Source organism: Pelodiscus sinensis, chromosome 11, assembly GCF_052426305.1.
Source record: "Pelodiscus sinensis isolate ZL-2025 chromosome 11, ASM5242630v1, whole genome shotgun sequence".
Lineage (NCBI taxonomy): Eukaryota > Metazoa > Chordata > Testudines > Trionychidae > Pelodiscus > Pelodiscus sinensis.
The window spans coordinates 9,953,840-9,969,765 of NC_143062.1; the positions used below are offsets into that span (position 1 = coordinate 9,953,840).

A 15,926-nucleotide genomic window follows, 5' to 3' on the forward strand; every position below is an offset into this window, starting at 1 on the left:
AACTTCAGTCTCTTTGAGGCTGTTTTTCTCAGTAATTGCAGAAATCAGCGTTGCAGATTTAGCTCTGCATTCTGCTTACCCTTACTCTTTCTAAGGCTTCTTGAGGAGTAAGTACCTGAGTACATGAACATTTAATTTGCAGCAAGCTGGGGTATAAATCTATTGCATGCCAAGTGTCTGGACGTGCTACCACACGCTAACCATTCCCTAGTGCAGTTTGATCTATCCTGCTTTGAAATACGAGTAGATCAAAGTGCACTAGGGAGCAGTTAATGCAAGGCAGCAGGAACCACATAGACACTTTGTTCATGGCAGGCTAGTGCAGGGTAGACTTGTATCCCAGCATACTGGGAACTAAATGTTTGTGTAGACTGGCTTTAAGATACAACCCAGCATAAGGTACCTAGCTTAGTTCAGACTGTCTGACACCTGCCCCCTTGTTAGTTCTGAACTTAGTTATAACTCCTGTTTTTGTTTTAGATTTTCTCCTGATGGAAGACTAATAGCTTCTGCCAGCGATGATAAAACTATTAAACTATGGGATAAAACCAGCAGAGAATGTATACATTCTTTTTGTGAGCATGGTGGGTAAGTATAAGTAGAATGCACCGGGGAAAACACACAAGACTGTCTGTCTTGTGCCTTCCACATGTCTTTGACTGTTTTGTATAGTCACATAGATCCTAGCTATGCAGAAATGACTTTTTGTCACCAATCATTCCATCCAGGATCCCTGCAGCTGGGCTTGAAAGTGACAAAGATGCTAGTGTAAATGGAGACAAATGTGTTTTAATCTCCATCTAGTGGCCTAGATATGAGCTGTTTCTTATAAATCATTTTAGTCACATTATGCCTTGTCCAAATGTGAAACTTCTCACACTTCCCCTCCCAGCATGATCTTTCTCTAGCTCCAGAGAATTTGAGGTTTGAGTCTAATTTTCCTACACTAGGTTTGCCAAAACTTCATTAATTCAGAGCACTATAAAAATAAAGTTCAAGGACTAAAAGGTGTTTACAATAATGCTTTCATTCCTGGTTCTCTAAATCATAACGTTAAGCAACCTTGTATGTGTCTGTGACATAGGGAAGTGTTGTACCATTTTATAGCTGAAACTGAACCACTGCAAGATTAAAGAGCTTGTCCAACGTTACAGAGCAAGTCCGTGATGGAACTGAGACTAGACTCCATGGTTTCCATTCCATGGTGTCATTTGACGTATTCTTCCTTTATAGACCTGTAACTATACATTTTTGTTTGTTTGTTTTCCCTTTTATATAATTCTCTTGTTTTCAAGATAATGTCTGAATTTATCATTTAATACTGTGGTACAGTCTTGTTTTTCATAAGCCTTTTTACTATACCTGGTTCTTCCACACAACAGAACTAAGAATTTGAAAAGCCTTGGATAAGTGGTTGATGGTATCCTTAATATGGTGCAATGTAAGGATGTTAGTAGGGCAGTTAGTTTTTCTTGTATCTGATCTGCTACTTATTTCAGTGGAGCAAGATTTGCAAAGCACCTTATAAAAGATCTTTAAAATAAGGCTATGTCTACACTGCAAGTTTTTGTGGTAGAAAATATGCTAATGAGGAACTCATTAGCATGAGTTGCGATGTCATTAGCATATTTTCTGCCGATTCTTTTTGCGCAAGGGGTTTCTGCACAGAAAGCAGCAGTGTAGCCTGCTTCCGTTTTGCCTAAAAAAACCCTTTTGAGCAAGATCTTTATGCCTCGAGCATAAGGATCCTGCGCAAAAGTGGTTTTTTTAAATGCAGAACGGAAGCGGCTACACTGCTACTTTTTGCCTAAAAATCCCCTTGCAAAAAAAAAAAAATCAGCAGAAAATATGCTCATGACATTGCGACTCATGCTAATGAGTCCCTCATTAGCATATTTTCTGCCGCAGAAACTTGCAGTGTAGACAAAGCCTGAGTGTGTTACAATATGCAGCCATGCCCTTTGATCTCATAAGTACTAGTGCAGAACTACTGGACCTTAGTAAGAAAAACATCTTCTATTTACATATAAACTTCTAAAAATTAATGTTAAATCATCTAAATCTATAAATTATCTAAATCTACAAAATTCCAGAAGCAAACCTGCTGGAACTCATTTAATTGTATTAAAGAATTTGAGGACAAACACATGTGTGTGGTGTTTGTGGGTGGGTGGGTGCTTTTGAGAGCACAGCGCTCGATCCTGCCTCAAGAATGTGAAAGAAATACTGTCAGCTGTCCTTCTGCCCCTGTAATATTATACTATCGTACGGTGGTGCTCCTTTGTGGAAGGGATCTCTTCAAGTTTAAACTGTTGGATTTTTCTTTACAGGTTTGTGAATCATGTGGATTTTCATCCCAGTGGTACATGCATTGCTGCAGCTAGTACAGATAACACAGTGAAGGTGTGGGATGTTAGGATGAATAGACTCCTCCAGCATTATCAGGGTAAGTTACAGCCCTAGGTGAGTAACTTAATAACTGGATCCCCAGGAGGCTAGACCCCCCCCCCCCGAGGGGGGGGGGGAAAGCTTGCAATGAAATCTTCCTTACTTTAACAAAAAACAGGACTGTGTAGCACTTTAAGACTAATAAGATGGTTTAATAGGTGGTGAGCTTTCGTGGGCCAGACCCACTTCCTCAGTCTGGCCCACGAAAGCTCATCACCTATTAAACCATCTTGTTAGTCTTTAAAGTGCTACACAGTCCTGTTTTTTGTTTCAGCTGCACCAGACTAACACAGCTACATTTCTACCACTTCCTTACTTTACAAGTTGAAAATAAAACTTGCCAGTTCTAAATTCAACTATTAGCACCTCTGTGGCTTTAGCACCTCTGTGATATCTCCCTACCCAACAGTGTTTTTGACTTTATGGGTCTGTTTACTTAAGGCAGACTTGGAGAACTAAATACTCTCTAGCTTCTCTATGTTAACAAATAGCGAATGTACATATAGCTGAAAGGTGTGGAAAACTGCAACAATGCCAGAATAGCAGAATTATCTTAGCACTTCTCCTGAGTAGCCAGCTCCTCCTTCACACCTACCTTTAAAAGCATATATTTACACTCTTGTTATGGATGAGTGCTTTGAAAGGAATATGTTCAATAGTAAAACGGGAAATTGTGCGAAGAGGCCACCAACATTGCAGAGTCTTTAGTACCAGAAGGATGCTAGTGAGCAGCAGCACTGTAAAAAGAACTTCTTTCCTCTTTTCTTTGAGTGTTTCTGAAATTCAGAGCTATGGGAGGTTCTCCTTGTACTCGTGTGATGAGCCCTGGTCCCATAAAGTTTGTTTACAACCACCAGTCCTGGCTCTTGGTGTTCTGTGCTGTTATTTAGCTTTAATTTACACCTAAATGTCTTCTAAGAGCTTAGAAGCGGTAGAAGTGTTGGTAATGCTGCCTGACAATATTGACCTCCTGTGATCCAGCAGATTCTCTGGTTCGGTACCAATCAGGTCCCGAGGGTGCTGGACTAAAGAGGTTCAATCTGTACTTGTTAAGAAAAAAAAAAGTAGAAGGTACTTCATCACAATTAAGTGAAACAGAACTCCTTGAGTCTTTCACTGTAGGGCTTGTTTTCCAGTCATTTAATTGTTCTTGGGTTTATCAGTGAGCCTTTTCCAATGAATCAGCATAAGCTAAAGAAAACAGACATTTCGGAAGAGGTCATTGCAGAATGCTTGTGGATGGTGCATGAGTGTCACTATATTACTGGTTATACTGTAGTTGTAACCGTGAATTTCAACACCGAGGTAAAGGGGATACATCCTTCCTATTGGCCATAACTCCACTAGCAAAGTTATCTGTATATTGAGAGAAGTGCCTACTATAAATTGTGTATGTATTAATGAAACTTGCAAATAAGTATAAAAGCTCTTCTGTTAAAACAGGCAGAACTTCTTAAACTAGGGTAAAGGGCAACCTGAAACTGCTGATCAGCTTTTATGCAGTGGCAGGATACACGGCATGTGTTTCAACCACATCATTACTTGGCTTTACGGTGATTTCTTCCTACATATGATGTAGAGCTATTAAATTGTCTGGGTCTAATGCGTCCTACTTGCAATATGACTGTCAGGATTATTTTTCTCTTGGAATTTTAACTTTTTCCTAAGTGGCATTTTATTGTTATACTGTAGTTATTGAAATGTTGTAAAACTAGCTACTGCATAAATCCTAATTAGGCACCAAACTTTCAGTTTGAAATAATACATTAAAATTAATAACTTGCAGTGGTTATGTTGCTCAGTGAATTCCTGCCAGTTGCTTTGCAGATATAAATGGGTATCTTTCATTTGCCTAAGGATTTATATGCCTAACTCATTTGATTTAGATGGAAGTGACAGATGTTGCACAGGTGAAAACAAAATTATAGTTTTAGAAGTCAGAGAACCATCAAATCACTAAATTCCACTAGAGGGCATCTTTTCCCTTCAATATATAATATTGAGAAACTGACATGCTTGTTTGAGGGTTTTTTGTTTTAAGGGAATCCATTTTAAGAGTCAGATTGGATTGATTAGAGAGTTGAAATTGATAAGAAGTTCCCCCACCATAGAGATGTGAGTAACACTTTGGTTGTTATCTAAACAACTGATTAGTCTTTGTTGTTGTTGCAGAGGCTTGTTCCAGTTGCAGCATTTGTAAAAAACTAACGGTTTTACAATTTTTTTTCTGCTTTTGTCGTCTCAGTAAATTAACTTATAAATCATCTGCTTAATAAGCAAATGAATGAACTGTTTATTTCCTGCATTGATACAAAAACTCTTTTGTATAGCAAATTAACCAAAAAAGTCTGTATTATATGTTACTGGTATTAAGTTCAGGAATATGTTAAGACGTGTTGTCTAGAGCAAATCTGATGACATCCTGCAGAATAAGGAAACTAGCATCCCCTTGATATGACTTGACCTGCACCTCCTGGATAATGAGGAGTTGAAGGTTAAATAGTGGACTCTTAATGACTGTCTAAATTTACTGAAATATATAATTTATTAGTGTGACACTGTTGTGTATTAGGCACAATGCACTATTCCTGTACGTAGCAGGATAAAGTTATTGTGGTGATCTTTTACCAGTCCAGTTACAGCAATCACTATATAGCAATTAAACATGGCCTAATGGAGAACATCTTCAATATCTGCCATCTGTTTTCTGGTAGGTTACTTTGCATTAGTCTGAGTTGTCACTAGAGATGTCTTTGGGGGTTTTAACTAGTAACAGAATCATTTAGGAGATTGGACTATGCAATATAAGCCACTTGGAGATGGTGGGACATCTTGTTCTGTGTTCATTTGTATTTAGCATGATGGCATCTGGCCCGTGGCTGGGGCTCCTTGGTGGTACAGCAATACAAATTAGTAATAAAGGTTGAAAGTAATTTATTCCACTTATACTTATTCCATATGGAATAAATTACTGTATCATAGTATTTTTTTGCATTTTAGGTCCTAAAAAACAGAGCAATGGAGTTGAATACCATGGGCAGTCATCTTGATTACGCTGTGCATTACCAAAATTTTTTGTTTGCCACATTTGTATTCTGTTTTTAGATTTGGGATGGTAAGGGTGGTAGAAGGAGGAATCATTTGCAACAGGAGAGAACAGAGATTTTCATTAGTAGTTTGGATTTCCTTCAATTTTATCCATTATTTCTCTTTATTAAAAACAAAAACCTGCCGTCCAGAATCATTGATCTGGGAGTAAGACCGTTAGACCTTTAAGAGCTAACCTGCTGGCTTCGCAGTGTGTGAAGCTTGGCAGTTCACAGTGGGCTGACGTTAGTCTACTGAAATAACTGTACCCTTTTTTTATTTTGTAACATGACTATATTGTTTATTAGAACTGTTGATAAAGAAAAAATAAATGATGAAAAATGTAGAATAATACACATGCAATGGAAATCACCTTAAAGGTGGTGGTGTTTCGGCCATCTTAATTTCTATTCTAGTCAATGGCTGCTAAAATGGCATTAGCTAATCTCTGGCACTTGGTGGACTGACCCATTGTCACAGCTCATGATTTAAATTTTGTTCACAGTACTTAAGTTCACTCTACAGACCACCGGATCTCTATTTCAGTGGATAAGTGTGAAAAAGAAAGGTGTTACCTTAGTACTAGGCTAATTCTAACTGACTGTTAATAATGACTGTATACCATGTAACTGTAGCCACATTGGTCCCAGGATATTGGCGAGAGACTTTGTTTCTCTAATATTGGCCATACACACTTCTAAGCCTTGAATGGCAAATGCACAAGTCAGTGGCAGGGGCTGCTTCTTTCCCCTGCTGCCTCAACCATTCATTGGTCACAGCATGAAATAGATGTGGATCACAGTATTTGCTGGCAAACTCAGTGTGAATGGGTGTCGGGAGGAGGAGGAAGAGATGGTGGGTGGTGGTTTACAGTATCGCCTGAAGGAAGAGCAGCAGTTGAGCTATTGGTCACCTCCTACTGTCCATGATGCGGCCTCTGTGACCCACTTGTTAGCCTCTCCATGCTACTTCATGAGCTTGGGAGGCATTCCCAATTACTTTCTGCAGAGCTACTTTATCATCCACCTTTAAATCCTCCCTCAAAATTCGTTAGCTATGAAGCCTATGAGATTTGACAATGATTACACTGCTAGCTTGCTGAGGCCACTGCTTATCATGCTGACTACTGTTGCCTTATTGTTTGTACTCCTCCCTCTGTCTATAGCAGGAGTCTTAAATTTCAGGTCCATGGGTCAGTACCTGCCAGAGTGATTGTGCAATCCGGCCCAGGACTCCCGGTGGGCTGGGGCGGAGAGAGGGGGGCTGACAGTTACCAGCCCCCAAGCCCTGTCCTTTCCCACCCTCTCCCCCGTGACACTCTGTCCCCCAGTACACGGCTTTGGGGATCACTGGGGTGGGGTCTGGTGCTGCGTGGCGGCAGTGTTCATGTTGCCTCACACTTCCTACCATGGCAGGAGCCACAGGGGAAGCAAAGTGTGCTCGCCAAATGTGCTCCTAAATAAGAACATAAAAACGGCTGTACTGGGTCAGACCAAAGGTTCATCTAGCCCAGTATCCTGTCTGCCGACAGTGGCCAACACCAGGTGCCCCGGAGAGGGTGGACCAAAGACAATGATCAAGCGATTTGTCTCCTGCCATCTCTCTCCAGCCTCTGACAAATAGAGGCCAAGGACACCATTTTATCCCCTGGCTAATAGCCTTTTATGGACCTAACCTCCATGAAATTATCTAGCTTCTCTTTAAACTCTATTATAGTCCTAGCCTTCACAGCCTCCTCTGGCAAGGAGTTCTACAGGTTGACTACACGCTGTGTGAAGAACTTTCTTTTATTAGTTTTAAACATGCTCCCCATTAATTTCATTTGGTGTCCTCTAGTTCTTCTATTTAGGGAACGAATAAATAACTTTTCTTTATCGGCCCTCTCCACTCCACTTATGATCTTATATACCTCTATCATATCCCCCCTCAGTCTCCTCTTTTCTAAACTGAAAAGTCCCAGTCGCTTTAACCTCTCCTCATATGGGACCCATTCCAAACCCCTAATCATTTTAGTTGCCCTTTTCTGAACCCTTTCCAAGGCCAAAATATCTTTTTTGAGATGGAGACCACATCTGTACACAGTATTCAAGATGTGGGCATACCATAGTTTTATACAGGGGCAGTAAGATATTCTAGGTCTTATTTTCTATCCGTTTCCTAATAATTCCCAGCATCCTGTTCGCCTTTTTGACCGCCGCTGCACACTGCGTGGAAGTTTTCAGAGAACTAGCCACGATAACTCCAATATCTCTTTCCTGATTTGTCGTAGCCAAATTAGCCCCCATCATACTGTACGTATAGTTGGGGTTATTTTTCCCAATGTGCATTACTTTACACTTATCCACATTAAATTTCATTTGCCATTTTGTTGCCCAATCACTCAGTTTGGTGAGATCTTCTTGGAGTCCCTCACAGTCTGCTTCTGTCTTGCCTATCCTAAACAGTTTTGTATCATCTGCAAACTTTACTACCTCACTGCTTACCCCTTTCTCCAGATCATTTATGAATAAGTTGAAAAGGATTGGTCCCAGTACTGACCCTTGGGGTATACCACTAGTTACCCCTCTCCAATCTGAAAATTTACCATTTATTCCTACCCTTTGTTTCCTGTCTTTTAACCAGTTCTCAATCCATGAAAGGACCTTCCCTCTTATCCCATGGCCATGTAATTTACACAAGAGCCTTTGGTGAGGGACATTGTCAAAGGCTTTCTGAAAATCCAAGTATGCTATATCTACTGGATCCCCCTTGTCCGCATGTTTGTTAACCCCTTCAAAGAACTCTAACAGATTAGTAAGACAGGATTTCCCTTTACAGAAACCATGTTGACTTTTGTCCAACAAATTATGTTCTTCTACATGCTTCACAATGTTATTCTTTACTATTGTTTCGACTAATTTGCCCAGTACTGAAGTTAGACTTACCGGTCTGTAATTGCCAGGATTGCCTTTACAGCCCTTTTTAAATATTGGTGTCACGTTGGCTACCTTCCAGTCATTAGGTACGGAAGCCGATTTAAAGGATAGCTTACAAACCACAGATAATAGCTCAGCAATTTCCCATTTTAGTTCTTTTAGAACCCTTGGATGAATGCCATCCGGTCCCGGAGATTTGTTAACATTAAGTTTTTCTATTTGTTCCAAAACCTCCTCTAATGACACTTCAATCCGGGACAGTTCCTCAGATTCATCACCCACAAAGGACGGTGCAGATTCGGGAATCTCCCCAACGTCCTCAGCCGTGAAGACTGAAGCAAAGAAATCATTTAGTTTCTCCGCAATGGCTTTATCGTCCTTGATTGCTCCTTTTATAGCTCGATCATCTAGGGGACCCACAGGTTTTTTAGCAGGCTTCCTGCTTCTAATGCACTTAAAAAACATTTTATTTCTTTTTGAGTTTTTGGCTAGCTGTTCCTCAATCTTTTTTTGCTTTTCTTATTACATTTTTACACTTGAGTTGACAGTGTTTATGTTCTTTTCTATTTATCTCACTAGGATTGGACTTCCACTTCTTAAAAGATACCTTTTTGTCCCTCGCTGCTGCTTTTACATGGTGGTTAAGCCATGTTAAGTGTCCAACCGAAACCTCCTTTGCTGCAATTTAAGCCCATTGCTTCTTGTCCTATCCTCAGAGATAAAGGCGAATAATTTTTCCCTCTCCTCCTTTTAACACCCTTTTAGATATTTGAAAGCTGTTATCCTGTCGCTTCTCAATCTTCTCTTTTTCTAAACTAAACAAACCCAATTCTTTCAATCTTCCCTTATATTTTCTAGAGCTTCAGTCATTTTTGTAGTTCTCTGGACCTTCTCCAATTTCTCGACACCTCTCCTGAAATGAAAATACTCCAGTTGATGCCTAATCAGCGTAGATTAGAGGGAAAAATTTACTTCTCCTCATGTTTTGTGTGACCCTTGCAGGGGGGTGAGAGACTTTGTGTATTCCCAGGACCCAGTTGTCCTGGAGGCAGGGGAGCATGTGTGAAGTTTCTTGCCCCCCAGGGATGCGCAGCGCTGAGCAGCACATGGAGGGAACCCATGTGGCTGGGGCTGCTGCAGGAAGGAGCCTGACTCAGGGACCTTGTTGGACTACTGGCTGGGAGCCACCTAAGCGAAGTGACTCCCAGCCAGAGCCTGCCTCTTGCACCCTATCCCCTCCTAGTTCCTAACTCCCTGATCCAGGTCATCACCCCCTATGTCACCACCCAAATCCTCTGCATACCGCCCCAGATCACAATTCCCTCCCAGACCCTGCAACCTCTCATACAGCCCTCCACCAGGTCAAAATTCACTCCTGCATCCTTACTCCTTTTTGGACCTAGCACCCTAACCCCCTACTTCACCTAAACTCCTCAGACTCCACATCCTCTCCTGCACCCCAATCCTCTACTCCTAGCTCCCTTCTGCACCCGACCTCTGTCCCAAATCCTGCGCTCCTCCATAGAGAGGCGCGGCCTTTGACCACTTTCCAAAATCTTGGAATGGCCCCCGATCAAAAATTATTGCCCACCCGTGCTCTAGATGGATCCACAGACCCTTTTTTCCAGTTTGCCCATATCATTTTGAATTTTAACCCTATTCTTCAAAGCGCTTGTCACCCCTCCACAAACTTTATAAGCGTACTTTATATGCCATTATCTAAATCACTGATGAAGATATTGATCAGAGCTGGTCCCAAAACTGATCCTTATGGAACCAAACCTGTAATGTCCTTCTAGCATGACTGTGAACTTTTGATAACTACTCTTTGAGAAGTGTTATCTAGACAGCTATGCACCCACTTTATAGTAGCCCCATCTATGTTGTATTTCCCTAGTTTATTGGTAAGAAGGTCATGTGAGACTGTATCAGATGCTTTACTACCATCTAGCTATCCCATGTCATCCTAGGTTCCTGTACTAACATCCCTATTCTTGTGACATATGAACAAAAATAAAATATCTGTAGTAAAAATTGGGGATGTTAAAAGGTGATTAATTGGGTAGACTTTTAACTGCTGAAAATCTCAGCTGGCTCTCTGCAGCCCTACTCCAAGGAGTCGGCTGCTGCCCCACACTGTTGTGTCAGTATCAAAAGCAGCAGCGTGGGGACAGCAGCCAGCGGCCCAGGAGTGGGGTGGGAGCCTGCGTGTAACCATGAACCATTAAGCCCAGGCTTATTGGTTAATGATTTACATGGTTGAACAGGTTTTTACTAGGGATGTGAAAGTATACGTTTTGATCTATGGATCAATTTCTCTCCTTCAGAAATTATTAGGATTTTTATCACGTGCCCCCCCTGTAGGCATTGAGATTTTCAGTTACATCCGAAGGTTAAAAGTGTCTTACCTGAGGCAACTTAAAAAAATATCGAACAGTCTTGCACCTTAGAGACTGACAAAAAATGTAGATGGCATCATGAGCTTTCGTGGGCACAACCCACTTCAGATGAACGGAGTTGAGGAGTCTAGTTTCCAAATAACCTGGAAATGATACTATTTATCTGGATAGGATTAAGAATCTACTTTTGTATAGTTGGGCCTCTCCTTTAAAATACGCTTTAATCGTTGATGTGAGAATTGTTAGTAATGTTGAAGGGGGAGAAATATCTACATTCTGTTACAAGTTGGTAAGATTATTTCAGATTTCGCGAGCTAATGATAATGCAGGGTATTAGTCTTACTACAACTCAGAGAATTCTCTGCAAGTTTAAATGTGCAACTTGATTGAAATGTAATCTAAGAATTTTGTTTTTGTCTCTATAATCAAGCATATATGTAAGACACAAGAATATTTTGGAGTCAGATAATGTAACTAAGACAAATTAGGCTTCATATTCAAAACACCTCTTAGTGTGGTTACTCTTTAATATCATGAGCAGTTGTACATTATGTGAAAAACTGTATGTTTCCACAGATAAATACTCTTGATCATATTTATGCTATAATATTTAAATATAAGGGTCATATTGTTGCAGGAGGTTTGAAAAAGCCGCTATTCAGACTTTTTTCCTGGAGATTTTTTTAAACTCTTCCAATTAATGCTCTTAGGCTTTGTCCACATGTAAAGCTTGTATCACTTGGACACTCATTTTAAAATACTACTTACTGTTTCAACATACTTTAAATGTCCTGGTGAGTTTTATTGAAACCATAAAAGACCTCTCAGGCTAGACCTTCAAATAGGGGTATTATCAAACATATGTTTTCAGTCTGGTAGGTACTTCTATTATGAAGGGTCTTAAACCAAAACTGCAGATTTTGGAGGAAGATGAAATTTTGACACGCATGGCAAGTCAAAACAAAATCACTTTCCATAATTAGACTTTTACAAAAGTGCTAGCATTCTACTTATGACTGCTGGCTTTTGGGTTTTGCCTTCATTTTAAGATGGCCTAGAATTTCCTCAGTGGAAGCAATTTTTAATATTGAATTTTGACTAACAACATCACTTCTCTTTGGTAAGAGAGGCTCTTACTGTACAGTTCAAACTTCTGGTTTAAGCCTAAAATGCATAGGGCCAAAGTGGGCTGTGGAGTAACTGGCAAAACTTACTTTTCACCACCCCTGAATATGACCCTTATTGTAGCATGCCTTGAAAATATTTCCTGCAGAATGGGAGAATTATGGTCAGAAAACACATTAAACATTGTATAACAGTGTACTGGAAAGTGCTTGAACACTTTTTTGGAGGGTAACTCATTGTGTAAATTGGTTTCAGACATTTCTTTGTGTGTGTATTTTATATATAAATATATATTTTTTTCTCCTATAGTGCATAGTGCTGTGGTAAACTGTCTTTCCTTCCACCCCTCTGGAAACTACCTCATTACAGCCTCCAATGATTCAACCCTTAAAATTCTGGATTTACTAGAAGGAAGACTGCTGTATACTCTTCATGGTCATCAGGTAAGGAGAATCTTCATGATTACTTTAATAAAGTAATGGATATAGTATTCTCAACAGACAGAGAAATGCTAGTGAGTTCAGTGTTAAGCTGCAGATTCTCAGCCTATAACTGTTAAGGTTCCTTAGTCAGTGGATGGAGATTAGGAAATGTAGAGGAAAATATGACAAGAAACAGAAGTTCTTCTTCGAGGATGTCCCCGCGGGTGCTCCACTGTGGGTGGACACCATCTCGAAGAATGACCAGTTACTGCACCAAGGTGAGCAACTTCGCTTTATTGATCTGATGTACTGCTTTCATAAGGGAGGGAGTATACACCTCAGATCTAGATTTGGCTTTTAATTTGTGAGAACTAAATTTAACACTTTCCTGCAGAGTCAGATATAGAAATAAAAAGTGCTAATATGTAGGGATCAGCATTGGAAAATGTCTTTATATGCAGACTAGTTACTGGGCTTGATGGGACCTCTGAAAAGGAGGGAGGGTATGTTCCTGGGCATGATTTGGGTTGAGAGCTTTTCTGGATTCTTTCAATTTTGTTAGCTGGCTAAGTTAAATTGACAACTCTGCCAATCTGGAATATTAAGTAAATGTATTTGTATCCTAGTATTAATGCTGTTGGGTGTCTTGTTGTGGTAAGTCTGATTATGTTGACATGCACAGATGTCTTGTGTTTTTCAGATGTTAAATATAAATAGTCTAATGTCACTGTCCAAGCCGAGTGAAACAGCAAAGGCATTGCTAGTGAAAAGCAAACAATTCTAGATGGTTTTTTTGCACGATGGTGATGATAGTGACATCTTAAATTTTAACCCAAGACCTGTCATTGGCTGAGGGCTGGGACTTCCAAAATCAAAGGGCATTGGGTTTTTGTATCCCAACTTGGAAGGCCTACCTCTTGCAGACCTATTTAAAAAAATCCCAGCTTGAAGTTGTATAGTGGGTTGAGTTACATGAAATACAAAAACCAAGAATATCCACTAAATACATGACATATTGTAGGTATAAAATTGTTTAATAACTTGCTTTCTTTCATATTTAAAGTCCTTGTTCCCCTAAATTATTTCTGTTCAGACTTTTTTTTTTTCTGGCCGCTCTACCCGGATGATTGCATAAAGAAGAAAATATGACCTTGACCTAGAGTAGTTTCCAGACCTGAAAAAGTAGTGAATAGCTGTGAGGTCATTAAACTTTGCATTGTGTAATGCTACAGGAGATTTCATTTGTAGACTTATGAGTGTTGATATTATATATATATATATTTAAAAAAAGACTAGATTCCTGAATAAGAAAGTCAGATGTGGGACTAACCACAGATATACAAATAAATCGTTGTAGAGACTGGTCAAGGTCAACAAGACATGACTCTCACCTGCTGGATTCCAGCAATCCTTATTACATTATTAACAACAGCTGGAAACCCTTCTGCAGCAAGGCACTGCTACAGACAGTCTGTGTTGCAACACGCTAGACCCTCCAATTAGGGAGCAATGAAGCATTTTTTGCAAAAATCAGACGTTCAGTCTTAGTAGCATAGGGCCTGGTTCAACAGGCCTGTTTAGGGAGATCAATCTAGGCCTTAACCTTATAAAATCTAATATGTTGATTTGGAGGTTGACTTTTACCATAACTTAGTTTTCCACATACACTCCCCTTTCCAAGTGTGTGTGTGATGTATTGTCTTTACTGCTTCCCTTCTAAACTTAACACAGCTGTTTGTACTGCCTCTGAGTTCCCACCTACCTATGGTAGCAATTAGGGATGTGAAAGACTAGTCATCTAGTTGCTTCCTCCATCCTCCTTGCTGCCTCTATCAGAAAGAGGCAGCAAGGAGTGGGAAACAGCAGAGGGTACTCCAAAGTGGCATTGGCGCTTGGGGCCAGACCCCGGGCTCCTTGCGGCGTTGTTGGTTTGAAATGCCTTGTGTAGCCCGGGGCTAGCTAGGGTGTCCCCTGGCTGCATGCGGCATTTCAAAGCTGCAGCACCGTGTGGAGTCCAGGATCAGTTGGGGACTTCCCTGCTGACCCCAGGCTCCATGCGGTGCTGCTGCTTTTAAATGCCCGGGGGAGCCTGACGTCAGGGTTCCCCACGGTATTTCAAAGCAGCAGTGCTGCACAGAGCCCGGGGTCAACGGGGGAGTCCCCCTGCTGACCCTGGGCTCCACGTAGTGCTTTCGCCTTTGAAATGTAGCAACAGCCCCTATGTATCCCTAGGAGCTGTTGCTACACTTCAAAGGCAGAAGTGCTCTATCAACTTTTGAATACCTGTTTGATTGGTCATTTAGTCGGTATTTAACATCCTTAGTAGCAATGAAGCCCTGGCAGCTGGCTATTCAACTCCGGGCTTCTGGGTATGGCCTCAGACATCTAGCCCATGCTACTGTCTACCTCTATTGTGACTTCTTCACTTTAGGTACCAGCTGTAGCTAGATCAAAGCTAGCTCATTGTTGTCTGTATGTGCTGTTAGGGCGGTGTAGACATCTCCAGACTCAGTGCCCATAGCTGTTGGTGATGAAAACAAAGTGTTAAAGACACACACACTTTTTCTTTTAAATGAGCAAGATCATAGAAATATTAGTCACCCAGATGAACAGCTTGTTCTGAAGACATTCTTGACTTGTGAGTTTGTGTGGGAGAAGATGCCTGATTCAGCTTTGGTGCTGGTTCTGACAGCTAACTGCTGTTCTGGGACAGTTTGTTGTAAGTGAAAATTTCAAGAAGACTGAGTTCCTTCAAACATACTTTGACGCAACTGTTGGAGTGCCAGGAATTTGTGTTACCAGTTGATTAGCTCTAGTTTACATAGGGAGAATTGCCAAGTTTACATTGCTGCATTTAATTATAATAGAGCTGGCCTCTCAAGGATCATTAGACTGGAGTTTGTAGCTCTGAGCTGACATCTTGCAGCTGCAGAATATCATGCTGTAGCTGCACATTTTTATTCTTAAGTGCTTCAAGTTGTGAAATACTTTCACTGCCTCGCTCTCATACAAATGAGACTTGGTATGCAGACCCACCATTGATATTTGTTCATCATACAGGAGCAGAATGTTACAGGACCTTTAGAAGTCATTCTTGGGTAGTCATTAGAAAACTGTAAATACTTACACTGTGTACGTACCCTTCTAGACAACTTCATTAACAAAGTAGACGTTGTAAGCAAATAGCAAAACATTATTATGATTGCATTTTTGGCCTTCTGCTTATAAATATAGTTAGGATTCTGCAAGGAACCTTAACTTTGGCCATATAACCCTCACCTTCTGTCCACTTCGCTGACTAAAACTGTATGGCACTTTAAACAAATGTAATGTATCAGCCAGTGGGTGTGCTACATAGCTATATGCTCTCAAGGTATGTGGAGAAGACTGTATCAGATTTGCATGTGTTTCCAGGCCTTTGAGGTGTGACAGCAGCAGCGTGGGATGGGATGGGAGGAAGGTGTTTGAGGTAGATGCACATGTGTCTGTATAAGTAGGGAATTTTTTAGATACCATTTGAAATATGGTAT

The 15,926-nt window shown here is 40.6% G+C and overlaps 1 protein-coding gene across 5 annotated transcripts in view; it reads left to right on the forward strand.

Moving 5' to 3' along the window:
* POC1A (POC1 centriolar protein A) overlaps positions 1–15,926 on the forward strand; it is a 161,852-nt gene that overhangs the window by 13,512 nt on the left and 132,414 nt on the right. For all 5 annotated transcript variants that reach the window (XR_012906534.2, XM_075939430.2, XM_075939433.2 and 2 more), the window contains 3 exons: positions 481–588; positions 2,331–2,446; positions 12,284–12,417. Coding sequence is in view for 4 of the 5 variants with exons in the window: in XM_075939430.2 (XP_075795545.2) it covers positions 481–588; positions 2,331–2,446; positions 12,284–12,417 (358 nt within the window). In the remaining variant the exon portion in view is untranslated. The remainder of the gene's footprint in view (positions 1–480; positions 589–2,330; positions 2,447–12,283; positions 12,418–15,926) is intronic.